The sequence below is a fragment of the Girardinichthys multiradiatus genome, chromosome 9, assembly GCF_021462225.1.
Source record: "Girardinichthys multiradiatus isolate DD_20200921_A chromosome 9, DD_fGirMul_XY1, whole genome shotgun sequence".
Taxonomy (NCBI): domain Eukaryota; kingdom Metazoa; phylum Chordata; class Actinopteri; order Cyprinodontiformes; family Goodeidae; genus Girardinichthys; species Girardinichthys multiradiatus.
In genome coordinates, this window is record NC_061802.1 from 301,077 (window position 1) to 321,316 (window position 20,240).

At 42.3% G+C, this 20,240-nt stretch overlaps 2 protein-coding genes across 2 annotated transcripts in view; one reads left to right on the forward strand and one right to left on the reverse strand.

Moving 5' to 3' along the window:
- The window catches only part of grin3bb (glutamate receptor, ionotropic, N-methyl-D-aspartate 3Bb), a 111,231-nt gene extending 103,230 nt beyond the window's left edge, over positions 1-8,001 (forward strand). Inside the window, exons 8-9 of the mRNA XM_047374696.1 lie at positions 77-144; positions 6,743-8,001. Of these exons, the coding sequence (XP_047230652.1) occupies positions 77-144; positions 6,743-7,496 (822 nt within the window). The 3' untranslated portion in view covers positions 7,497-8,001. The remainder of the gene's footprint in view (positions 1-76; positions 145-6,742) is intronic.
- Positions 8,002-11,564: 3,563 nt separating this feature from the next.
- LOC124873760 lies at positions 11,565-13,751 on the reverse strand. The gene is made up of 2 exons (XM_047374699.1): positions 12,777-13,751; positions 11,565-12,685 (listed from the first exon to the last, which is right to left on the reverse strand). Exons 1-2 carry the CDS (start codon positions 13,437-13,439, stop codon positions 12,425-12,427), a joined length of 924 nt encoding a protein of 307 aa, XP_047230655.1. The 5' UTR covers positions 13,440-13,751; the 3' UTR covers positions 11,565-12,424.
- Positions 13,752-20,240: the final 6,489 nt, after the last annotated feature.

Consider the following 20,240-nt stretch of genomic DNA (forward strand, 5'->3'; position numbering starts at 1 on the left):
TCTCATATCAACATGACTCAGGCCAGAACCTTGTGTTTTTGATCAGAGAACTGAGTCTGATGTTTCTGTCTAACAGAAAATCCACCGAGCTCTCAACATGACGTATGAGGATGTGAAAAGGCAGCGAGCTGAGAGAGAGAAAAGGTTAGTCGGGCTAAAGAGAGAAGACTGGGTTCAACCCAGCCTAGTTGCTGATTCTGATAGTACCCACCATCCTTAGGATGAATCTCTTTAAACCAGAGGTGCAAAGAGCACATGTTGCTTTGTGTCACAAAAGCTCAGTTGGGTAATTCATGGACATACATTGTGTCATTTTAAACTACTCGTACTCGTCGTCTTCCGCTTTATCCGGAACCGGGTCACGGGGGCAGCAGTCTCAACAGAGACACCCAGACGTCCCTCTTCCCAGACACCTCCTCCAGCTCCTCCGGGGGGAGCCCAAGGCGTTCCCAGGCCAACCGAGAGACATAGTCCCTCCAGCGTGTCCTGGGCCGTGTCCTGGACCTCTTCCCGGTGGGACGTGCCTGGAACACCTCCCGAGGAAGGCGTCCAGGAGGCATCCGGTATAGATGCCCAAGCCACCTCAACTGGCTCCTCTCGATGTGGAGGAGCAGCAGCTCTACTCCGAGCTCCTCCTGGATGGCCGAGCTCCTCAACCTATCTCTAAGGGAGTGCCCGGCCACCCTACGGAGGAAGCTCATTTCAGCCGCTTGTATCCGGGATCTCGTTCTTTCTATCATGACCCAAAGTTCATGGCCATAGGTGAAGGTAGGAACGTAGACCGACCGGTAAATCAAGAGCTTTGCTTTTCGGCTCAGCTCTCTCTTCACCACAACGGACCGGCACAGCGCCCCCATTACTGCAGCAGCCGCACCGATCCGTCTGTCGATCTCCCGCTCCATTCTCCCCTCACTCGTGAACAAGACCCTGAGATACTTGAACTCCTCCACTTGAGGCAGGAACTCCCCTCCAACCTGAAGAGGACAAGCCACCTTTTCCGGTCGAGTACCATGGCCTCGGACTTGGAGGAGCTGATCTTCATCCCAGCCGCTTCACACTCGGCTGCGAACCGCCACAGCGCATGCTGTAGGTCTTGGCTAGAGGGGGCCAGCAGGACCACGTCATCTGCAAAAAGAAGAGACGAAATCCTCTGGTCCCCAAACCAGACCCCCTCTGGCCCTTGGCTGCGTCTAGAAATCCTGTCCATAAAAGTTATGAACCGGACCGGTGACAAAGGGCAGCCCTGCCGGAGTCCAACATGCACTGGGAACAGGTCCGACTTAGTGCCGGCAATGCAGACCAGACTCCTGCTCCGCTTGTACAGAGACCGGATGGCCCCTAGTAAAGGGCCCCCGATTCCATACTCCTGGAGCACCCCCCACAGGGCATCACGAGGGACACAGTTGAATGCCTTCTCCAGGTCCACAAAACACATGTGAACTGGTTGGACAAACTCCCATGAACCCTCGAGCACCCTGTAGAGGGTATAGAGCTGGTCCAGTGTTCCACGGCCGGGACGAGAACCACACTGCTCCTCCTGAAGCCGAGGTTCGACTATCGGTCGGACTCTCCTCTCCAATACCCTGGCGTAGGCCTTACCAGGGAAGCTGAGGAGTGTGATCCCCCTGTAGTTGGAACACACCCTCCGGTCACCCTTCTCATTTTAAACTAGTGTTCCTAATACCAGGTCCAGTTAAAAAATTCTGATGGTCCCAGAATAAAAACAGTAGTGTTGTAATTATTATTATGATTATATTATTTAATGTTTTATTAAACAATAATGAGGTCTGTTAAGTGTGGTCCAGTGAATACCAGTCATTACGGCGGTGGTATCAGGAGAACAGTGAAATTGGTGAAGTGACATTACTCTGACATTACTGACAGCAACACTCTGCACACACATGGAATAAATTCACACAATTCTCTAAAATACAAGAATTTATTAACAAACATAATTCATCTCAAAGAAATGAGGTTATGTTAGTCTTATAAATAACTTATAACAATAAAATATTGTTTTAAAGAATGATTTGCTGAATAAAAAACAACCTTCTGGATAAATTATTCAGTAAAATAATATTTAGGGAAATATTATTTCCTAGATTGGAAGCTAATAATCTTTCTCGAATCTTAACTAGCCATCACCTGAGTAACGTGCCTAGCCTTAGCTGTCAGTTGTTTCAGCTAACTAAGGAAAGCCTGTAGCTTCCTTAAAGTCAAACATGTACCTTTATAACACCATTAATTAAAGGATTAAAATGCATGAGCGTCGATTGCACGTTATGGCCGATCTGTGTTTAAAACCACCCTTTAAATATAGTTTGTCTTAACTTTAAAACACAACACAGAGCAAATAACTACCCTCAAGCTAAAATGTCTGTTTACATTAGCTGAGCAGATAGCCTGCTTGAGTAGCTGAGTTTTCTCAACACAAACAAAACCAAACCCCACTGATGGTCATTGTTATACTAAAAAGCACAAGGATTGGGATACCTCTCTCTGTCAGACTGATTATAACCATTGGAAAAGAGAAGGGGTCATACAGGTAGCAGAAATGGAGGGTGTGTTTGCACTTCAACCATAACTGAGCCGGTTTAGGCTAAACCTGACTCCCCCTTACTCCAACCAACAGGGAGGGAGGAAGGCTCCCTCCCTGATAACCTAAGCCACTCTAACTATAAGCTTTATCAAAAAGGAAAGTTTTAAGCCTAGCCTTAAAAGTAGACAGGGTGTCTGCCTCACGAACTAAAACTGGGAGCTGGTTCCACAGGAGAGGAGCCTGATAACTAAAGGATCTGCCTCCCATTCTACTTCTAGAGACTCTAGGAACCACCAGTAAACCTGCAGTCTGAGAACAAAGTGCTCTGTTAGGAACATATGGACCAATCAGATCTCTGATGTATGATGGAGCTAGATCATTAAGGGCTTTATATGTGAGGAGGAGAATTTTAAATTCTATTCTGGATTTAACAGGAAGCCAATGAAGGGAAGCTAAAATAGGAGAAATATGATCTCTCTTTTTAATTTTCATCAGAACTCTTGCTGCAGCATTTTGAATCAGCTGAAGGTTTTTAACTGCATTTTGTGGACATCCTGATAGTAAAGAATTACAATAGTCCAGCCTTGAAGTAACAAATGCATGGACTAGTTTTTCAGCGTCACTCCTGGACAGGATATTTCTAATTTTGGCAATGTTCCGGAGATGAAAGAAGGAAATCCTAGAAACCTGTTTAATATGGGATTTAAATGACATGTCCTAGTCAAAAATAACACCAAGGTTTTTTACTTTATTATCAGAGGTCAATTTAATGCTATCCAGGTTAAGTGATTGACTAAGCAGTTTCTTTTTTAAAGACTCCGGTCCAAAGACAACAACTTCTGTCTTGTCTGAATTTAGAAGCAAAAAATTTAAAGTCATCCAAGTTTTTATGTCTTCAAGACATGCTTGTAGTCTATCTAACTGGTTGGGCTCATCAGGATTTATGGATAAGTAAAGCTGAGTATCATCAGCGTAACATTGAAAATGTATCCTATGCTGCCTGATAATTTGACCTATTGGAAGCATATATATAGTAAAGAGAATCTTAGAAACCTGTTTAATATGGGTTTTAAATGACATGTCCTGGTCAAAAATAACACCAAGGTTTTTTACTTTATTACCGGAGGTCAATTTAATGTCATCCACATTAATTGAATGACTAAGCAGTGACTGATGCACAAACCGGGGCCTGAAACTACTGGAAGCATATATATAGTAAAGAGAATTGGCCCAAGTACTGAACCCTGTGGTACTCCACAATTAACCCTGGAGTTTAAAGATGATTTATCTTTTACATGAACAAACTGGAATCTGTCAGACAGATAAGATTTAAACCAGCCTAGCGCTGTTCCCCTGATCCCTACAGCATATTCCAGCCTTTCTAAGAGAATATTATGGTCGACTGGATCAAATGCAGCACTGAGATCTAACAGAACCAGAACAGACACAAGTCCATTATCTGAGGCCATAAGAATATCATTAGTGACTTTCAGCAGAGCTGTTTCAGTGCTATGATGAGCTCTGAAACCTGACTGAAACTCTTCAAACAGGTCATTGCTGTATAAATGTTCACACATTTGATTAGCAACTATTTTCTCAAGAATTTTAGATAAGAATGGAAGATTGGATATAGGTCTGTAATTTATTGTCATCTCGATCAAGCGAAGGTTTCTTAAGTAAAGGTTTAATTACAGCTAACTTAAAAGCCTGTGGTTCTGATCCATTTACTGAAGATAGATTAATCATATCTAAAATGGGGCTGGTAATCAGAGGGAACACTTCCTTAAATAATTTGGTTGGGATTGGGTCTAACATATAAGTTGAAGGTTTAGATGAAGCTAATATTTCTGATAACTCAGGAAGCTCCACAGGATCAGAACAGTCCAAACACAAATCAGGTTCTACAGTTATTTCCAATGTGGTCTCACTTGCTGAGGATGAAGTAATTATCTTCAGGAGTATGTCAAAGATTTTCTTTTTAATAGAATAAATTTTATTTAAGAAGAATCCCATAAAGTCATGGCTGCTAAGAGCTAAGGGAATGGATGGCTCAACAGAGCTATGACTCTGTGTAAGTTTAGCAACTGTACTAAAGAGAAACCTAGGATTATTCTTGTTCTCTTCTATTAATGATGAGAAATAAGCTGTTCTAGCTTGGTGAAGTGTCTTTTTATACAACAGTAGGCTATTTTTCCAGATTAAGTAGGAATCCTCTAGGTGTGTAGAGCACCATTTTCTCTCCAATTTTCTAACATTGTGCTTTAAAGTACGCAGCTCTGAATTAAACCAAGGAGCTAGCCTCCTATTAATAATTACCTTCTTTTTCAAGGGGGCTGCATTGTCTAATGCATCACGCAATGATGAAGAAACACTATGAACAAAATAATCAATTTGTGAAGGGGCAGAAACATAATTATTGCCCTCCACTGTGTTTTTCTGTGATAATGAGGAAATTAAAAGTGGAACAGATTCTTTAAAGGTTGTTACAGCATCGTCTGATAATGATCTACTATAATGAAATTTTCTTTCAGGTGTGGAGAACTCGGTTAAATTAAACTCAAAGGTTATTAAGAAATGGTCAGACAGGACAGGGTTATGAGAAAATATAGTTATGTCTTTACACTCAATGCCATATGTCACCACAAGGTCCAGAGAATGAAGACAAATGTTACGGTTTGCGAGATAGAACCCCAGAATGCAGACGAGCAGGCAGCGTGATGGTAAGTGAAAAAAACAATTTAATAAAAAACAAAAACTCATTCTAAAAAGAGGCAGGAACAAAACAACGAACGGGCAGACAGAACAGTCAAAAAACACACTTGGCCAGGCTGGTCGAGACAAGCGTGGCGTGACTACAGGACAAGAGCAATATTTGAATAATGTTTCCGCAATGAACAACTGAACAGGAGTGAATATATATGGAGAGTAAACCAGGTGGAGCTAGGAGACAGATTAGTTTGGAGCAGGTGAACCAGATAAAGATAATTAAAAGACAGAACAGAACGTGGCTGGATCAAGAACAGAGACTCTTGAATACAAACAAAAACTAAAGCACGACCAGAACCAAAAACCCAACTTGACAAAACATGAACAAGATTAAAACATGACCAGAAAAATAATAAACAGAAGCATGATTCAAAAACTGTGAGGGAAATATAAGAAAAACCCAAAAACCAAACAACCTCAAATCATAACAACAAAGGTGGGTAGGTTTGTTAATGTTTTGATCAAAGCCAATTGAGTCTAAGATAGCATTAAACGCTATATTTAGGCTATCACTTTCAGCGTCTACATGAATGTTAAAATCCCCCACTATAATAACTTTATCTGTATTTAACACTAAATCAGATAAAAGGTCTGAAAACTGATCTACAAATTGAGAGTAAGGACCTGGTGGACGATACAAAACAACAAACAGAAGTGGTTTTAGTGCTTTGCAATTTAGATGAGGAAAACTAAGGATTAAATATTCAAAAGAGTTGTAGCTATTGATTGGTCTGGGACTAATCAATAAATCGGACTGAAAGATGGTTGCTACTCCTCCTCCTCGCCCAGTAATTCGAGGAATGTGAAAATTTAAATAATCAGTAGGAGTTGACTCATTTATAGTAACATAATCCTCTTGCTGCAGCCAGGTTTCTGTGAGGTAAAATAAATCAATCTGATTGTCACAAATCAGGTCACTAACTAGCAAAGTCTTTAAAGAGAGAGATCTTATGTTCAATAAGCCATTCAATTCAATCAATTCAATTCAAAGATACTTTATTGATCCCTGAGGGGAAATTAAAATTCCAGTACAACCCATCCAAACATACATCAGGTTTAATTGTTTAATTTTTCTGTTTAGTTGGAATTGTGTTTTCTTTCATGGTTTGCTCCCTTTAGATTTTTTTTAATCCATTTGATTATGACCGTGGACAACAGTTGTAATTTATGGTGCCAAATTTAATAACATTATGATGATGATATTTATTAACATTATTATAAATATTATAATATTGTACTTCAGAACTTTATTCACATTCTCAGTTTTAATGTCCACCTCACTCATAAAACTTCAGACTAAGTTCAGCTTCAGGTAGCTAGAAGAACCTCATGGATCAGCAAATGAATACAGAAAAAAGTTCTCTTGATGTCTGGACATAAAGTAAAAAATTAGAACTAACATTACCAAAACAGTCACTGTTTTCCATTTCTGTCCAGCTGCAACCTGGAGAAGACCCAGAGAGCTCAGGGTACCCCTGGCCCACGGGGCCCTCCAGGGCCCCCAGCCTCCGGAGCTGCTGCCAAGTGGAATAATGAGACCAGTAAGGATTCTCCAGTTGTTATAGATGCTCGAGACTTCAAGCGGGTTCACTTCAGTCTCGAAACCCTCAACACCCGCCGCCTACTTGCTCACCTTGCAGTCTCAGAATCAAAGAGAGGCAGGGCTAAAGATGGCGTGGATGAGCCTACAAAGCCAAGGGCAGGCCCAACCAGCAGTTTGTGTGAGAATGGAGGACCGTCAGCTTCATTGGCCAGTATGGTGCTCTCACTCCCCTCCTCTTCCTCTGCCAAACTCAGTGCCAATCCTCCTGCAGCTACAATCCCTCCCCTTGCTGCAGTGACCTCTCCCCCAGTATCTACAGCTGCTCCCTCACCGGCCCCACCTCAGCCTGGAGAGCTGCAGGAGCTGCAGGAACAAATTGAGCAGATGAGGGAGAAGTTGAGGGTAGCGTTGGCTCGCAGGGCTGAGATCCAGACTACACTACCCAAACCTATTTCTACACTGACAACCAACACACTTCCAATACCCATGACTTCTACCGGAAACCCACCCACCCACTTACCCACCATCACCATAACAACAAGCCTTTCTCCCAACAGGAAGAGTGTGACAACCATGACAGATCCACCCCACAAAGTGCTCTCCAAAGTCCAGCCCCTCCGCAGCAGATTGTCCAATCAACGGAGGTGATGCATTTAAATCCTGTGGACAGAGGTCTGAACTGAAAGGAAAAAACAAAGAGGTTTTTGTTTTCAAATGACCACATAGTCAAAACACAGAAAGCAGCACAAAAATGTTATCAATGTAGCTTCCATCCTCATGTTATTTATCGCTGTTCAGATTCTGTTTTTGGTTACATTCTTATTCTTATAAAAGGTCAGTATGATTTTTTTTTTACAATTTTCAATCCATTCAGACGTTGTTTGAAATCAGTCCTGTAAGAATGTTTGTATAAATAAGAACAAACCATTTCAGGCCGAATGAACAGTAAGAACTTCAAGACCGAGACATCGACCCTGAGGAACTTCATATTTAACAATTTCTCTTTATATTTTGTTGGTAAAAGCTCAAATTTGCAAACATAAATCCAAATTTGGCTGCAGAGTTCAGAACAATTTTTAACATGTTATATGTTTTTAGTCAGTAAGCCAATGGCTATGGCCAAAGTCTGTGTTTAAATAAAAATTCCAGTTGATTCTTGTGGTATTTATCTTTGACTTTAGCCTGTCTTACTTGTTGAGACACCCATCTTCAGTTGAAGCAGGAAGGCGTTGCTATATGCTGCATGTCTTCACCTTCTTTAAGCAAATGGACCGGAAATTTGACTTCATGAGGTTTGGAATCAAACAGAGCAATGATGCATTCACTGACCAGTTAAAACATCTTAAAAAATATTTTATTGGAAGTAAATGATTTACAAAAAATACATGTAATAATGATAAAAAAACATTCACATTTATTCATCAGATATCTGATCGGATTCAGATTGATTGGATTCATTAATTAGATTTAGATTGATTACGTTTGGCTTGATCCATTTCAGATCAATTTGTTTTAGTCTTCAGTTTGAGGTTTCATGGCTTAGTTTGCCCCCTGTGAAGGACTGGTGACCTATCCAGGGTGTACCCCGCCTCTCGCTCATGGACCACTGGAGGTAGGCACCCGCGACCCTGTATGGTAAAAAACAGCAGGTATGGAAAATAAATGGATTATTTTGCCATTGATTAACTCCTCTCTAGCTTTTCAGCTAGCTGGTTCTGGTTCATCCTCCTCAGAGTCTCCTCTGCGACTTCCTTGGCCCTCTCAGGATGATAATGCTGGATCATAAGATGTATGGTTCTGGTGGTGTCTGCATTCTCCAACTGACTGATGGGGATGGGATTGGGTCGAAGAGTCAGGAGGTGCTGAAATGTCTTCAGATCTTGAGATTTGAGATGGATCAGGATTCTGAACAGTTGCATAGACATATTCGCTGACTCAGAGCTTTGACCTGTCCCTACAGACAACAGAACATGATTGACCAGAACCACCCACGGTGAATGGTTTATTAGTCTGTATTGTGACTCAAGAGTCACCTGACAGCTTGACCACTCGACTCCAAACCTCACAGTCTGCAGAGCTGAAAAACCAACCAATCACACGGCTCACCACCACATGATGTGTCAGCTTCAGCGTCACCGTGGTAACATCGGGTGACACTCGGACCTCAAACGATGGCAGGAAGTTGTTGTAGTCTGTGAAGTTCAGGAACTTAGAAATCTGAAATAACAAGTAAGAAAAGGTAAAGAGGGCCGGAGCTAAGATGTAGAGGCAGAGCGAAGAGACAGTAGGTATGGATAAAACGGTACTTTTGGTTGGATGATGGTGACGGGTTCTCCGGTCAGTTTGTACATCTGATTTGGGATTAATTCACAGTCTGGAATTTGTTCCAGATATTCAGCTCCAATCCGTCGCCTGAATTCCTTCCTGACCTGAGCATCAAGTAAGATGCTCAGTTAAAATGTCGGACCAGAAACTATCCAATTATTATCCAAATTGCTGCAAGAAACATGTTCATTCATCAAAAATGTATTTTCAAATCGTGTTTTTCCTCTGATAAGATGTAAGTCCCGTTAAAAAAAACTATACAGCATCAACTCTAAGCATATGCTGACCCAATAAAACATTCCTGATGAGAGAAAAGCCGTTAATAGTATCCACCAATACCAATTAAATTAATAACGAGCATGTTTACTCTGAAGGCCACCAGGGTTGGGGTCAGTTTACCTGTGTGAGGCACACGTTCCTGGGCAGCAGCACCACAAAGGTGGATAAGTTGAAGGGCTGAAAAAAAGAGCAGTGCCAAGCCAGCAATTGCTTGACTGGATCCTGCCGATGTGACCAAACCGAAGCACAAGAAACCATTGATTCTGATGATCACATGACTGTGGGTCACCTGACCAGGTATGAAGTCCAAGTACTCCCCAGTGACATGAGCCACAGACAGGGAGGTTTTACCTTTATCTGCAAACAAAATGATTTCTTGATTATTGATCAGAAATAAGCTGCATCTTTAACTTTTTCTATCAGTATGACGACAACTGATGTTACCTGGCGACATTCACATTCACAGACTTTGTCAGCATCACAACTGTCATGTTTCAATAAACAAAAGATCTTGTTTTTCACAAAAATGTGAGAAAATGTTGAATCACTTCTGTTACAGAAACAATTGGCATCATTGTCTGCTAGGTTTTGGAGGCAAACTGGTTTCAAGTCCTGCACTGCTTCATCAGGGGAAACCACCAGGTACTGCATGTTGGGACCCAGCCATGGATTTCAACATTAAAACTCCGGTACACAATTTCTAGAACTTTCAAAATAAATTGCATTTAACTGACTTCCAGCAACTGAGGAAAGGGGGGTAGCAGCAGACTTCCCATGATGCCACTGGCTAAATAAGAGCACCCCCTCTCCAACAAGCCGACCTCTTCCAAGCCGGTTTTCACCGGGATAGGAGGGGATCAAAGCGTGCTGATGTATCTTTGCTGGCAAACAGACATAAACTCTTCAACTGGATCCAAAGATGTCATACGATCATCGATCATATGCAAAGTTAAGTACGAATGAAATACAGTCTGTGTATCCGGTATTTTCATTCATGAACGGGGAAATTAAGGTGTAAGAATTGCTTACTTTCTCTGTGAGGCCTGCAGAAGCAAACTGTCCCAGAGAAGTTCCCTACAGAGAAGCAGTCTCTATGAAGCCGAGCGGAGCGTCTCCCAGTCTGGAAGGAAGACAGCAGAGACCCCATCACCATGGTAACGGTAACGTACAGCGTGGTTAACGGCCGTCTTTCATCCACAGCTGGAGGTTAGCTGTAGCTGATACTCTCTTCAAACTTCATCGTCGCTTGGACAACGTTCCTCACCACAGTTCATGAGGTTAAGTGTTTGGGCATAAAAACATAGAAGTGATTTAGATTGAAATAATCTAAACGTTTTTCATTTTATGAAGTTTGGTTTTGTTTGTGTTGAACTCAGCTATCTTGGTGCTAGCAGGCTATCTGCTCAGCACGTGTTCAGGTTTGTGTTCTGTGTTTGTATGTTTTTAAAGTTAAGACAAACTTTATTTAAAGGGTGATTTTAAACAGAAAATTGATCATAACACGCCGTCCGCGCTTATACATTTTAACCCTTTTATTAACGGTATTTTAAAGGTGTTTGATTCTGGTGCTAAGCTATCAGCTTCTTTGTTAGCTTCAACTGCTAACAGCTAAGAACACCGTTGAGAATTAGTCATCCAGAAGGTTGGTTTTATTCAGCAGATCATTATTTAAAACATTATTTTATTAAAATAATATTTTATCTGATCTTACATTGTGAATGGTTGTCTAAACGTTTGCTGATTATTGCCTAAGTTGGTTCCAAGACTAACTTAACTTCATTTCCAGATTCTTCAAGATAATCCTTGGTTCTCAAACATAAACATTGCATGGTAATGTTGCATCACTCTTTTGGTCATAATTTTCAATCATCTTTAATCAACTTGTTTATATTGTACATAGTCCATTAGTCTTCATTATTCTTTCATTCTGCTTGGTAGTTTAGTTGGATTGTTTTAGCAAAGTAAAGAGTTTGTTGATTGAAATATGTTTGACTTTGAGTTGACTTATTTTTGTTAATAAATTCTTGTATTTTAAGAAATTGTGTGAATTCATTCCATATATGTGCAGAGTTTATGCTGTTCAATAATGTCAGAGCTCGTCTCACACCTTTCTATTTTGTCCTAATACCATCGCCTTAATGGGCTGGTATTCACAGGACAACCCTTAACAGACCCAAATATTATTTGATAAAATATTAATATTAAATATTAAATAATATTCTTAGATTGTTAATCCTAACAACATGAAGAGTAGCCAAAACAAGATTAACAATTTTCTTTTCTAGTCCAAGTCACATTTACTGGCCTTGGAGCAGCTGGCAGTGTGGCAGGTGGAGTTTGTTAAAGGTCCCAGTTAGCAGGGTGAAGCGGAACAATGGGCCAGCTGGCCTCAGACCTTTACTGGAAAGGAAGTCCAAATTCCAAGGAACCATCTCATAGAGCACATCACAAAAAGCCATCCAACACAAGCCCAGTATAAGGGCAGCTGTATGCACCAGCTGTTTTGCAACTCAGCCTAAGGGGTCAAATACTGTATATATTATGAAAGATGTCAACACAAAAAATTAAACAACAACCAGTATCGCCAAACAATGAGGACCCTTCATTGCCTTTAGTTAGAGTGTTTTACCTGAACACACTGTTATTCATGTCGAAAACATGTCCGAACGCAGCCTAAGCAGAATAAACACGTCAGTATTAACCACCCAAATCTATTAACCAATGAGCAGCACAGTAAGAGGGTCTCACCAGTAGACCATTTTTATCTTTTCTGATGTTCGATGAATCCTCTGAAATCTCTAAGTCAGTGCCTGGAATAGACGACAACACAGTTATCACTGATCAACATCCTTAACAAATTGGTCTATGTTCTCATATAGAAAAATATTTTTAAAACTGTTAGGATACCTCAACACATTGACTGGCAGAGAAAGGAAACTACTAGCATGGCCTATCTGAGTAACTGGGAACCATTAGTGGATCACAGGTTCTGCTGACATATACAGTGCCGGGGCAATCTTCATCACAAGCTTTTTTGTAATTCTTGCTGCCTGTTTGTATCCAAGCGCTCCCTGCAGAAGTTTCTTGGTGGTCGGACTATCTGCATTCTTCAGCTCATCCAAGTCAAACAGACAGTTATACGGTGGAAGCAGGTCATCTGTGACCAACCACTGGAAACATCTGAGTTCTTCTAAGAGCAGACTTTCCAACAAGTCTGATGAGTCTTGGAATCTCTAGAAATCAAAAACAGGACAGTTGATGAGATCATGGCTTAACTATGAAGACATCAATCTGACATTTTAATTGAACTGGCTGACTCCAAACCTTTTCCCTGATCAGATCATTGTTCAGCTCCTCCAGCATGAATGGCTCAGATTGGCTGAGGATCTGCAAGAGTGCCTGTTGGGCTTCATGTCCTTTCATTAGAATCAAGTCCACCAGAGCCCGGTTCTTGTGCTTATTGACGGCATAGATGTTTACTGCCTTCCTGTTTGCTGGATTCAGGATCCTGTTGGACTGCAGGGCATCAAGAACCGAGTCAGGTCTCTGAATCCTGCTGATTAGCCTCCTGCGGAGAGTCCTCACAAAGTCTGGAGCCATTTTGAGTTCTGGTAGGGAGACCAGCTCAAACACTGGTGTGCGGACAGATTTGGTTCTTGTAGGACTCATGATGTGGTTGAATGCTGAATGTTCTGGGCTCATCAGATTCAGGGCTGTAGCCAGCACACTAAGTGCTCCATCCTCATGGTAGCACAAAATCATGGTTATGGCAGTTTTGAGGGCGTCAGCACAATGGAGACAGTGTCTGGGAATGGGAGGAAAGTTAGGAAGGAGGGTCTGGCTGAGACAACATTGGACCCTCCAGAGCTCCACCTCTGACAGCTCTGAAAGCTGTTGCAGCAACTGCTTCCACCTCTCTTCCTGAATGCTCTTGTTTTCCATCATGTTTCCGGCAAAGTCCTGATCTACCTTCAGGACGCTACCCATTATCCGATGTTCTGAGAAATAGATTAGGACACAAATTAAAATAGTTTTTTTGGTTTACTTCTACTAGCTGCGTATTTTGATAGCACTGAAACTGATGGTTATAAATAAAGACCAGGGCCCGTATTCACAAAGACTAAAAGTAGCTCCTAGTGCATCATCTTCCCTCATGAAGATAAAAGTTTGCATGAAGCATCTGAGGTCTTCAGAGAGCTCCTAACGTGAGGAGATGTTCAGAGCAGTGAGGAGGACCTTTAGTGAACCTAAGAGTGTCTGAAGCAGAGAAGATGGAGGAAAGACAGAGAGAAAGGAGAGATCTTCTCCTCCAATGAACAACAGTGAATGAATAAAACGCTACCAGCTCCATGGTGCAGAGATCCACCTCCTAAACAGTCGAGTCAATGAAAACAGAAACTTCTAGAACAATCATACAATTAAATAATTAAATTTAATATTTCTGTTCTATATTGTTAGTAATTTTGTTCACATTTTATTTATGGTTATGTATTATTGTTTCTATTATTTATTGATCCTTCCAAATGTTACCTTACTAGAGGTTGACCTTTAACCTGTCCTGCTGCTAAAACTTTTTCATTTCCCCCTAGGGGGATGATAAAGTTAATCTTATATCTGTATTAAATATTTACAGACTGTAAAATGCTTCAAAAAATACACTTGCAAAAAACTGGGAAAAATATAGATATACATAAATAGAAAGTGTCTCCAACAGTCCAATAATCTGAGCTCTATATCCAGAGCAGGAAGATGTAAATGAGGTGAATCTGCTGTATTGTTCATGATGATGTCAGCAGCCTAAATGATCATCTCCAACATCTGTGGAGAAGTTCTCTGGTGCTGCTATCTCCTCTCTAACTTCTGAATGCAGCAGGAACCAGAGATGCTCACATTCCAGGCTGGTGCTGAAAGCAGAGGGAACGACGCATTGATCTACTGGGAATGTCTGTTGGTTCCCACCGTGATCCCAGAACCAAATCTACCTTTAACACTCCTCTCTTCTCCTCCACCAGCAGGCTCTGCTCCTCTGTTCACTTCACTTTTCTCCACCTTTTTTCCTCCATTTTGTTTTGGTCATTTGACCAAACTAAACCTCATTAAACAAGGAGATCAGAGTAAAACGCTGAATTTAATATTAATATGAAATGAATTAATATGAAATAGATGCAGCATGAAAACGACCAGCATGGAGAGTAAATATAATAATAATATAATCAGAATAATGATGAGCGTGTAAATAAGCTACGTTCAAACATGTTGATGTTGTGGGATAATTCATTTAATAAGTTTAAGTTTTATCATCATGATTGAAACATTTCTGAATCCAGTCTAAATTCTATCAACAGTTCATTTATCTCCACTGATTACTGGGAGCACACTGGTTTGTTGTTTGTTTTAACAACCAATCACAGCTCTTAGAAGACAGCATCACACCTAGCAACGGGGTCAACCCCCCCTAGCAATGGGGTCAACCACCCCTAGCAATAGGGTCAACCACCCCTAGCAATGGAGTCAACCACCCCTAGCAACGGGGTCAACCATCCCCTAGCAATGGGGTCAACCACCCCTAGCAACACGGTCAACCACCCCTAGCAATGGGGTCAACCACCCCTAGCAACGGGGTCACCCAGACCTTGCCACTAAGAGGCCCTTATAGCATTATGGGTCCAGTCCGTAGCTCTGATTACATTCATAAATCATCTCTGCGCTGCAATGAGAGCCACAGTTTAGAGGAACTTTCTATATCAGAACAACATCTGTATGAGGCCGACCCATATGGCTGGCAAGGCCCGGTTCAGGGATGACTGTTAAATACCCGACCTGTCAGTCAGCTCCATCAGAGAAGCTCCGGTTGAAAGGACCGCAGGGTAGTGAGAACTGGAACTGGTACCAGTGGTTCTGTTTCCCTCTGTAGCACTGAGACCAGCTCCATGCAGAGCTCCAAGATGATTGTCCTGGACAATCTAAACCAGCTGGTGAGCCGTGCATCATCATGTCCCAGCAGGTCAGGAGGATCTCCAACTTCTTCCATTGGTGATGTCCTCCAGCTGAACCAAAGCTGCCATCGTTCTACAACTAGGAGCAACTTTAGCAGCTATTTATGGACATGTGTGGTTGTCTCCAGCTGGTCCACCTTAGGAACCATTAAACCTGACTTGTTAGGAGTTCATCTGCTGATCCGACACCGTTTTATTCTCAGTGAGAATGAAAGTGTCCCTTAGATGGTTCTCATGCATTTTCTGCTCCTCAGCGCTCAGACTGAGGAGCATTTCCATCTACAGGTGACAGAAACAGAGGAAGTTTCTGTTTCCATCCAACTGAGGTTGTTTCCATCATTTTCTGAGTTGTGTGACGTTATTGAGGCTGAATGTGATTCAGTTTCATCGCTCTGGTTTAAACCATAAAAGCTCAAAGTCATGAAGAAACATCAGGTTTGATGCTCCATGAATTAAACTGGATGGAGTCATATTTCAGTGGATTTAGGGGAGGTTCAGTTCTCTGTAGTTTATTATCGTTGATAGAAAAGGTTTGCCAGGATTTACGCACACTTTCACGCAACATTGATTTTTGTATGTGGTGAGTTGTACGTGAAATAAGCTGCAAGGTTTTTATGCGTACACACGCTTCGTACATGAAGTGCCAGGACATGAACATGCCTCTGTAAATTATACTTAGGAGTGACTGTGTGTCCTGGGATGGACTGGACACCTGCCTCTCACCCAATGAGCACTGGAGAAAGATAGCAAGCCCCCCTGCCATCCATCTTATAGACAATGGATGGATGGATGGAGAAGGGTTTTAAATTGGTCCAGGGAAAAAAAATAAACTGGATCTCTAACCAGTCTTGTGGCTTGTTCCGTAACCAAGGTTCTGCCCATGAAAAGATCTGCCAGATTCTGTGTGGATTCTGGGGACTTTGAAAACAAGCCAATGTGATGAACAGGAGTTATACCCAGTTGTTGAAGACGGGAAGCAACACAGATCCTCCGCTAGAACAGAGAAATTTGTTCTCTCAGGTTCTGCACTTGAGTTCTTGTGAAGTATGAAATGTTCTGACCAGAAGGAACTTTGTTCATTTTCTCTGTTCGTGCAGAGGATGTATTGGCGTTCTCATGGAAGGGTTCCCAGTAATGCTTCATAAATAAATGCAAGTCGGTTTCCTCTTACACCCAGGGAAGGCTGGGCAAGCAGGGGTCAAAGGTCACACTAATGGGTTCTAAAAGCACTGTGATGAATGGCGTCCAAGTGTTACAGACCTGAGGACACTGCTGTCCCTATTTCTATAATGAGAAACGTGGACGCATTGATCCTACAGGACTTTTGTCTGGAAAAGAAATCAAGAAGATCTTGAAAAGGTCTTTTTCACCACGTAACAAACATAAATGAAGAGATTTGAGAGATCTGAGCTCATGAAGGGTGAAGTTTAGGAGCTCTTGAGGACCCCATGCTGTTTGTTTACAGTAGCATGTGGTGAAAAAGAAGCAACTAAAATAATACGCAATATTCTGATCCAGTTTAGTTTCATGAAGTATCAACAAAATTACCTTCCTCTAAACCAGGGGTGTCCAAACATATGGCCCCTGGGCTGATTTTGTGTGGCCCTTAGCTCAGGTGCAGATAAAAAGATGGGGCGACGGTGGCTCATCCTGTAACCGATGGGTTGCTGGTTGAAACCCCTGCTCTGTATGCCTCAATTATTGTGTCCTTGGGCAAGACACTTCACCCTCCTTGCCTGCTGATGGTGGTAAGAGGGCCCGGTGGCGCTGATTGTATGGCAGCACCACTTCAGTCAGTGTGGCCCAGGGGAGCTGTGGCTACAATGTAGCTCACCACTGTTGGCGTGTGAATGAATGGGTGAATGAATGGGTGGATGAATGGGTGGATGAATGCGTGAATGAATGGGTGGATGAATGGGTGGATGAATGCGTGAATGAATGGGTGGATGAATGAATGGGTGGATGAATGGGTGAATGAATGGGTGGATGAATGGGTGGATGAATGCATGGATGAATGGGTGGATGAATGAGTGAATGAATGGGTGGATGAATGGGTGGATGAATGCATGGATGAATGGGTGAATGAATGGGTGGATGAATGGGTGAATGAATGGGTGGATGAATGCGTGGATGAATGGGTGAATGAATGGGTGGATGAATGGGTGGATGAATGCATGGATGAATGGGTGAATGAATGGGTGGATGAATGGGTGAATGAATGGGTGGATGAATGGGTGAATGAATGGGTGAATGAATGGGTGGATGAATGGGTGGATGAATGCGTGGATGAATGCATGGATGAATGGGTGAATGAATGGGTGAATGAATGGGTGGATGAATGGGTGAATGAATGGGTGGATGAATGGGTGAATGAATGGGTGGATTAATGCATGGATGAATGGGTGGATGAATGCATGGATGAATGGGTGAATGAATGGGTGGATGAATGGGTGAATGAATGGGTGGATGAATGGGTGGATGAATGCATGGATGAATGCATGGATGAATGGGTGGATGAATGCGTGGATGAATGCATGGATGAATGGGTGAATGAATGCGTGGATGAATGGGTGGATGAATGGGTGAATGAATGGGTGGATGAATGGGTGGATTAATGCATGGATGAATGGGTGGATGAATGAGTGAATGAATGGGTGGATGAATGGGTGGATGAATGCATGGATGAATGGGTGAATGAATGGGTGGATGAATGGGTGAATGAATGGGTGGATGAATGCGTGGATGAATGGGTGAATGAATGGGTGGATGAATGGGTGGATGAATGCATGGATGAATGGGTGAATGAATGGGTGGATGAATGGGTGAATGAATGGGTGGATGAATGGGTGAATGAATGGGTGAATGAATGGGTGGATGAATGGGTGGATGAATGCGTGGATGAATGCATGGATGAATGGGTGAATGAATGGGTGAATGAATGGGTGGATGAATGGGTGAATGAATGGGTGGATGAATGGGTGAATGAATGGGTGGATTAATGCATGGATGAATGGGTGGATGAATGCATGGATGAATGGGTGAATGAATGGGTGGATGAATGGGTGAATGAATGGGTGGATGAATGGGTGGATGAATGCATGGATGAATGCATGGATGAATGGGTGGATGAATGCGTGGATGAATGCATGGATGAATGGGTGAATGAATGCGTGGATGAATGGGTGGATGAATGCATGGATGAATGGGTGGATGAATGAGTGAATGAATGGGTGGATGAATGGGTGGATGAATGCATGGATGAATGGGTGAATGAATGGGTGGATGAATGGGTGAATGAATGGGTGGATGAATGCGTGGATGAATGGGTGAATGAATGGGTGGATGAATGGGTGGATGAATGCATGGATGAATGGGTGAATGAATGGGTGGATGAATGGGTGAATGAATGGGTGGATGAATGGGTGAATGAATGGGTGAATGAATGGGTGGATGAATGGGTGGATGAATGCGTGGATGAATGCATGGATGAATGGGTGAATGAATGGGTGAATGAATGGGTGGATGAATGGGTGAATGAATGGGTGGATGAATGGGTGAATGAATGGGTGGATTAATGCATGGATGAATGGGTGGATGAATGCATGGATGAATGGGTGAATGAATGGGTGGATGAATGGGTGAATGAATGGGTGGATGAATGGGTGGATGAATGCATGGATGAATGCATGGATGAATGGGTGGATGAATGCGTGGATGAATGCATGGATGAATGGGTGAATGAATGCGTGGATGAATGGGTGGATGAATGGGTGAATGAATGGGTGGATGAATGGGTGGATTAATGCATGGATGAATGGGTGAATGAATGGGTGGATGAATGCATGGATGAATGCATGGATGAATGCGTGGATGAATGGGTGGATGAATGGGTGAATGAATGGGTGGATGAATGGGTGGATTAATGCATGGATGAATGGGTGAATGAATGGGTGGATGAATGGGTGAATGAATGGGTGGATGAATGCGTGGATGAATGGGTGGATGAATGCGTGGATGAATGGGTGAATGAATGGGTGGATGAATGGGTGAATGAATGGGTGGATAAATGGGTGGATGAATGCGTGGATGAATGAATGGGTGAATGAATGGGTGGATTAATGGGTGGATGAATGCATGGATGAATGGGTGAATGAATGGGTGGATGAATGGGTGAATGAATGGGTGGATGAATGAATGGGTGGATGAATGGGAGGATGAATGCGTGGATGAATGCATGGATGAATGGGTGAATGAATGGGTGGATGAATGCATGGATGAATGCATGGATGAATGGGTGGATGAATGCGTGGATGAATGCATGGATGAATGGGTGAATGAATGGGTGGATGAATGCATGGATGAATGCATGGATGAATGGGTGGATGAATGGGTGAATGAATGGGTGGATGAATGGGTGGATTAATGCATGGATGAATGGGTGAATGAATGGGTGGATGAATGGGTGAATGAATGGGTGGATGAATGCGTGGATGAATGGGTGGATGAATGCGTGGATGAATGGGTGAATGAATGGGTGGATGAATGAATGGATGAATGAATGATTGTACTGGAAAGCGCTTTGGGGTCTCTGGGGACTTGAGAAAGTGCTATACAAGTATTTATCATTTTAATTAGAGCAAAATAATTACCGACAAATTCAAATCTTAGAATAGAAACACAAAGCCTCCATGTTAATAACCAGTGTTATAGAAATTTTAGTGTCTTGCTTGATTTGCTCCTTGATTCTCTACAGGAACTGACAAAAGTATTAGAACCCCTCAGTGTTGTTCCA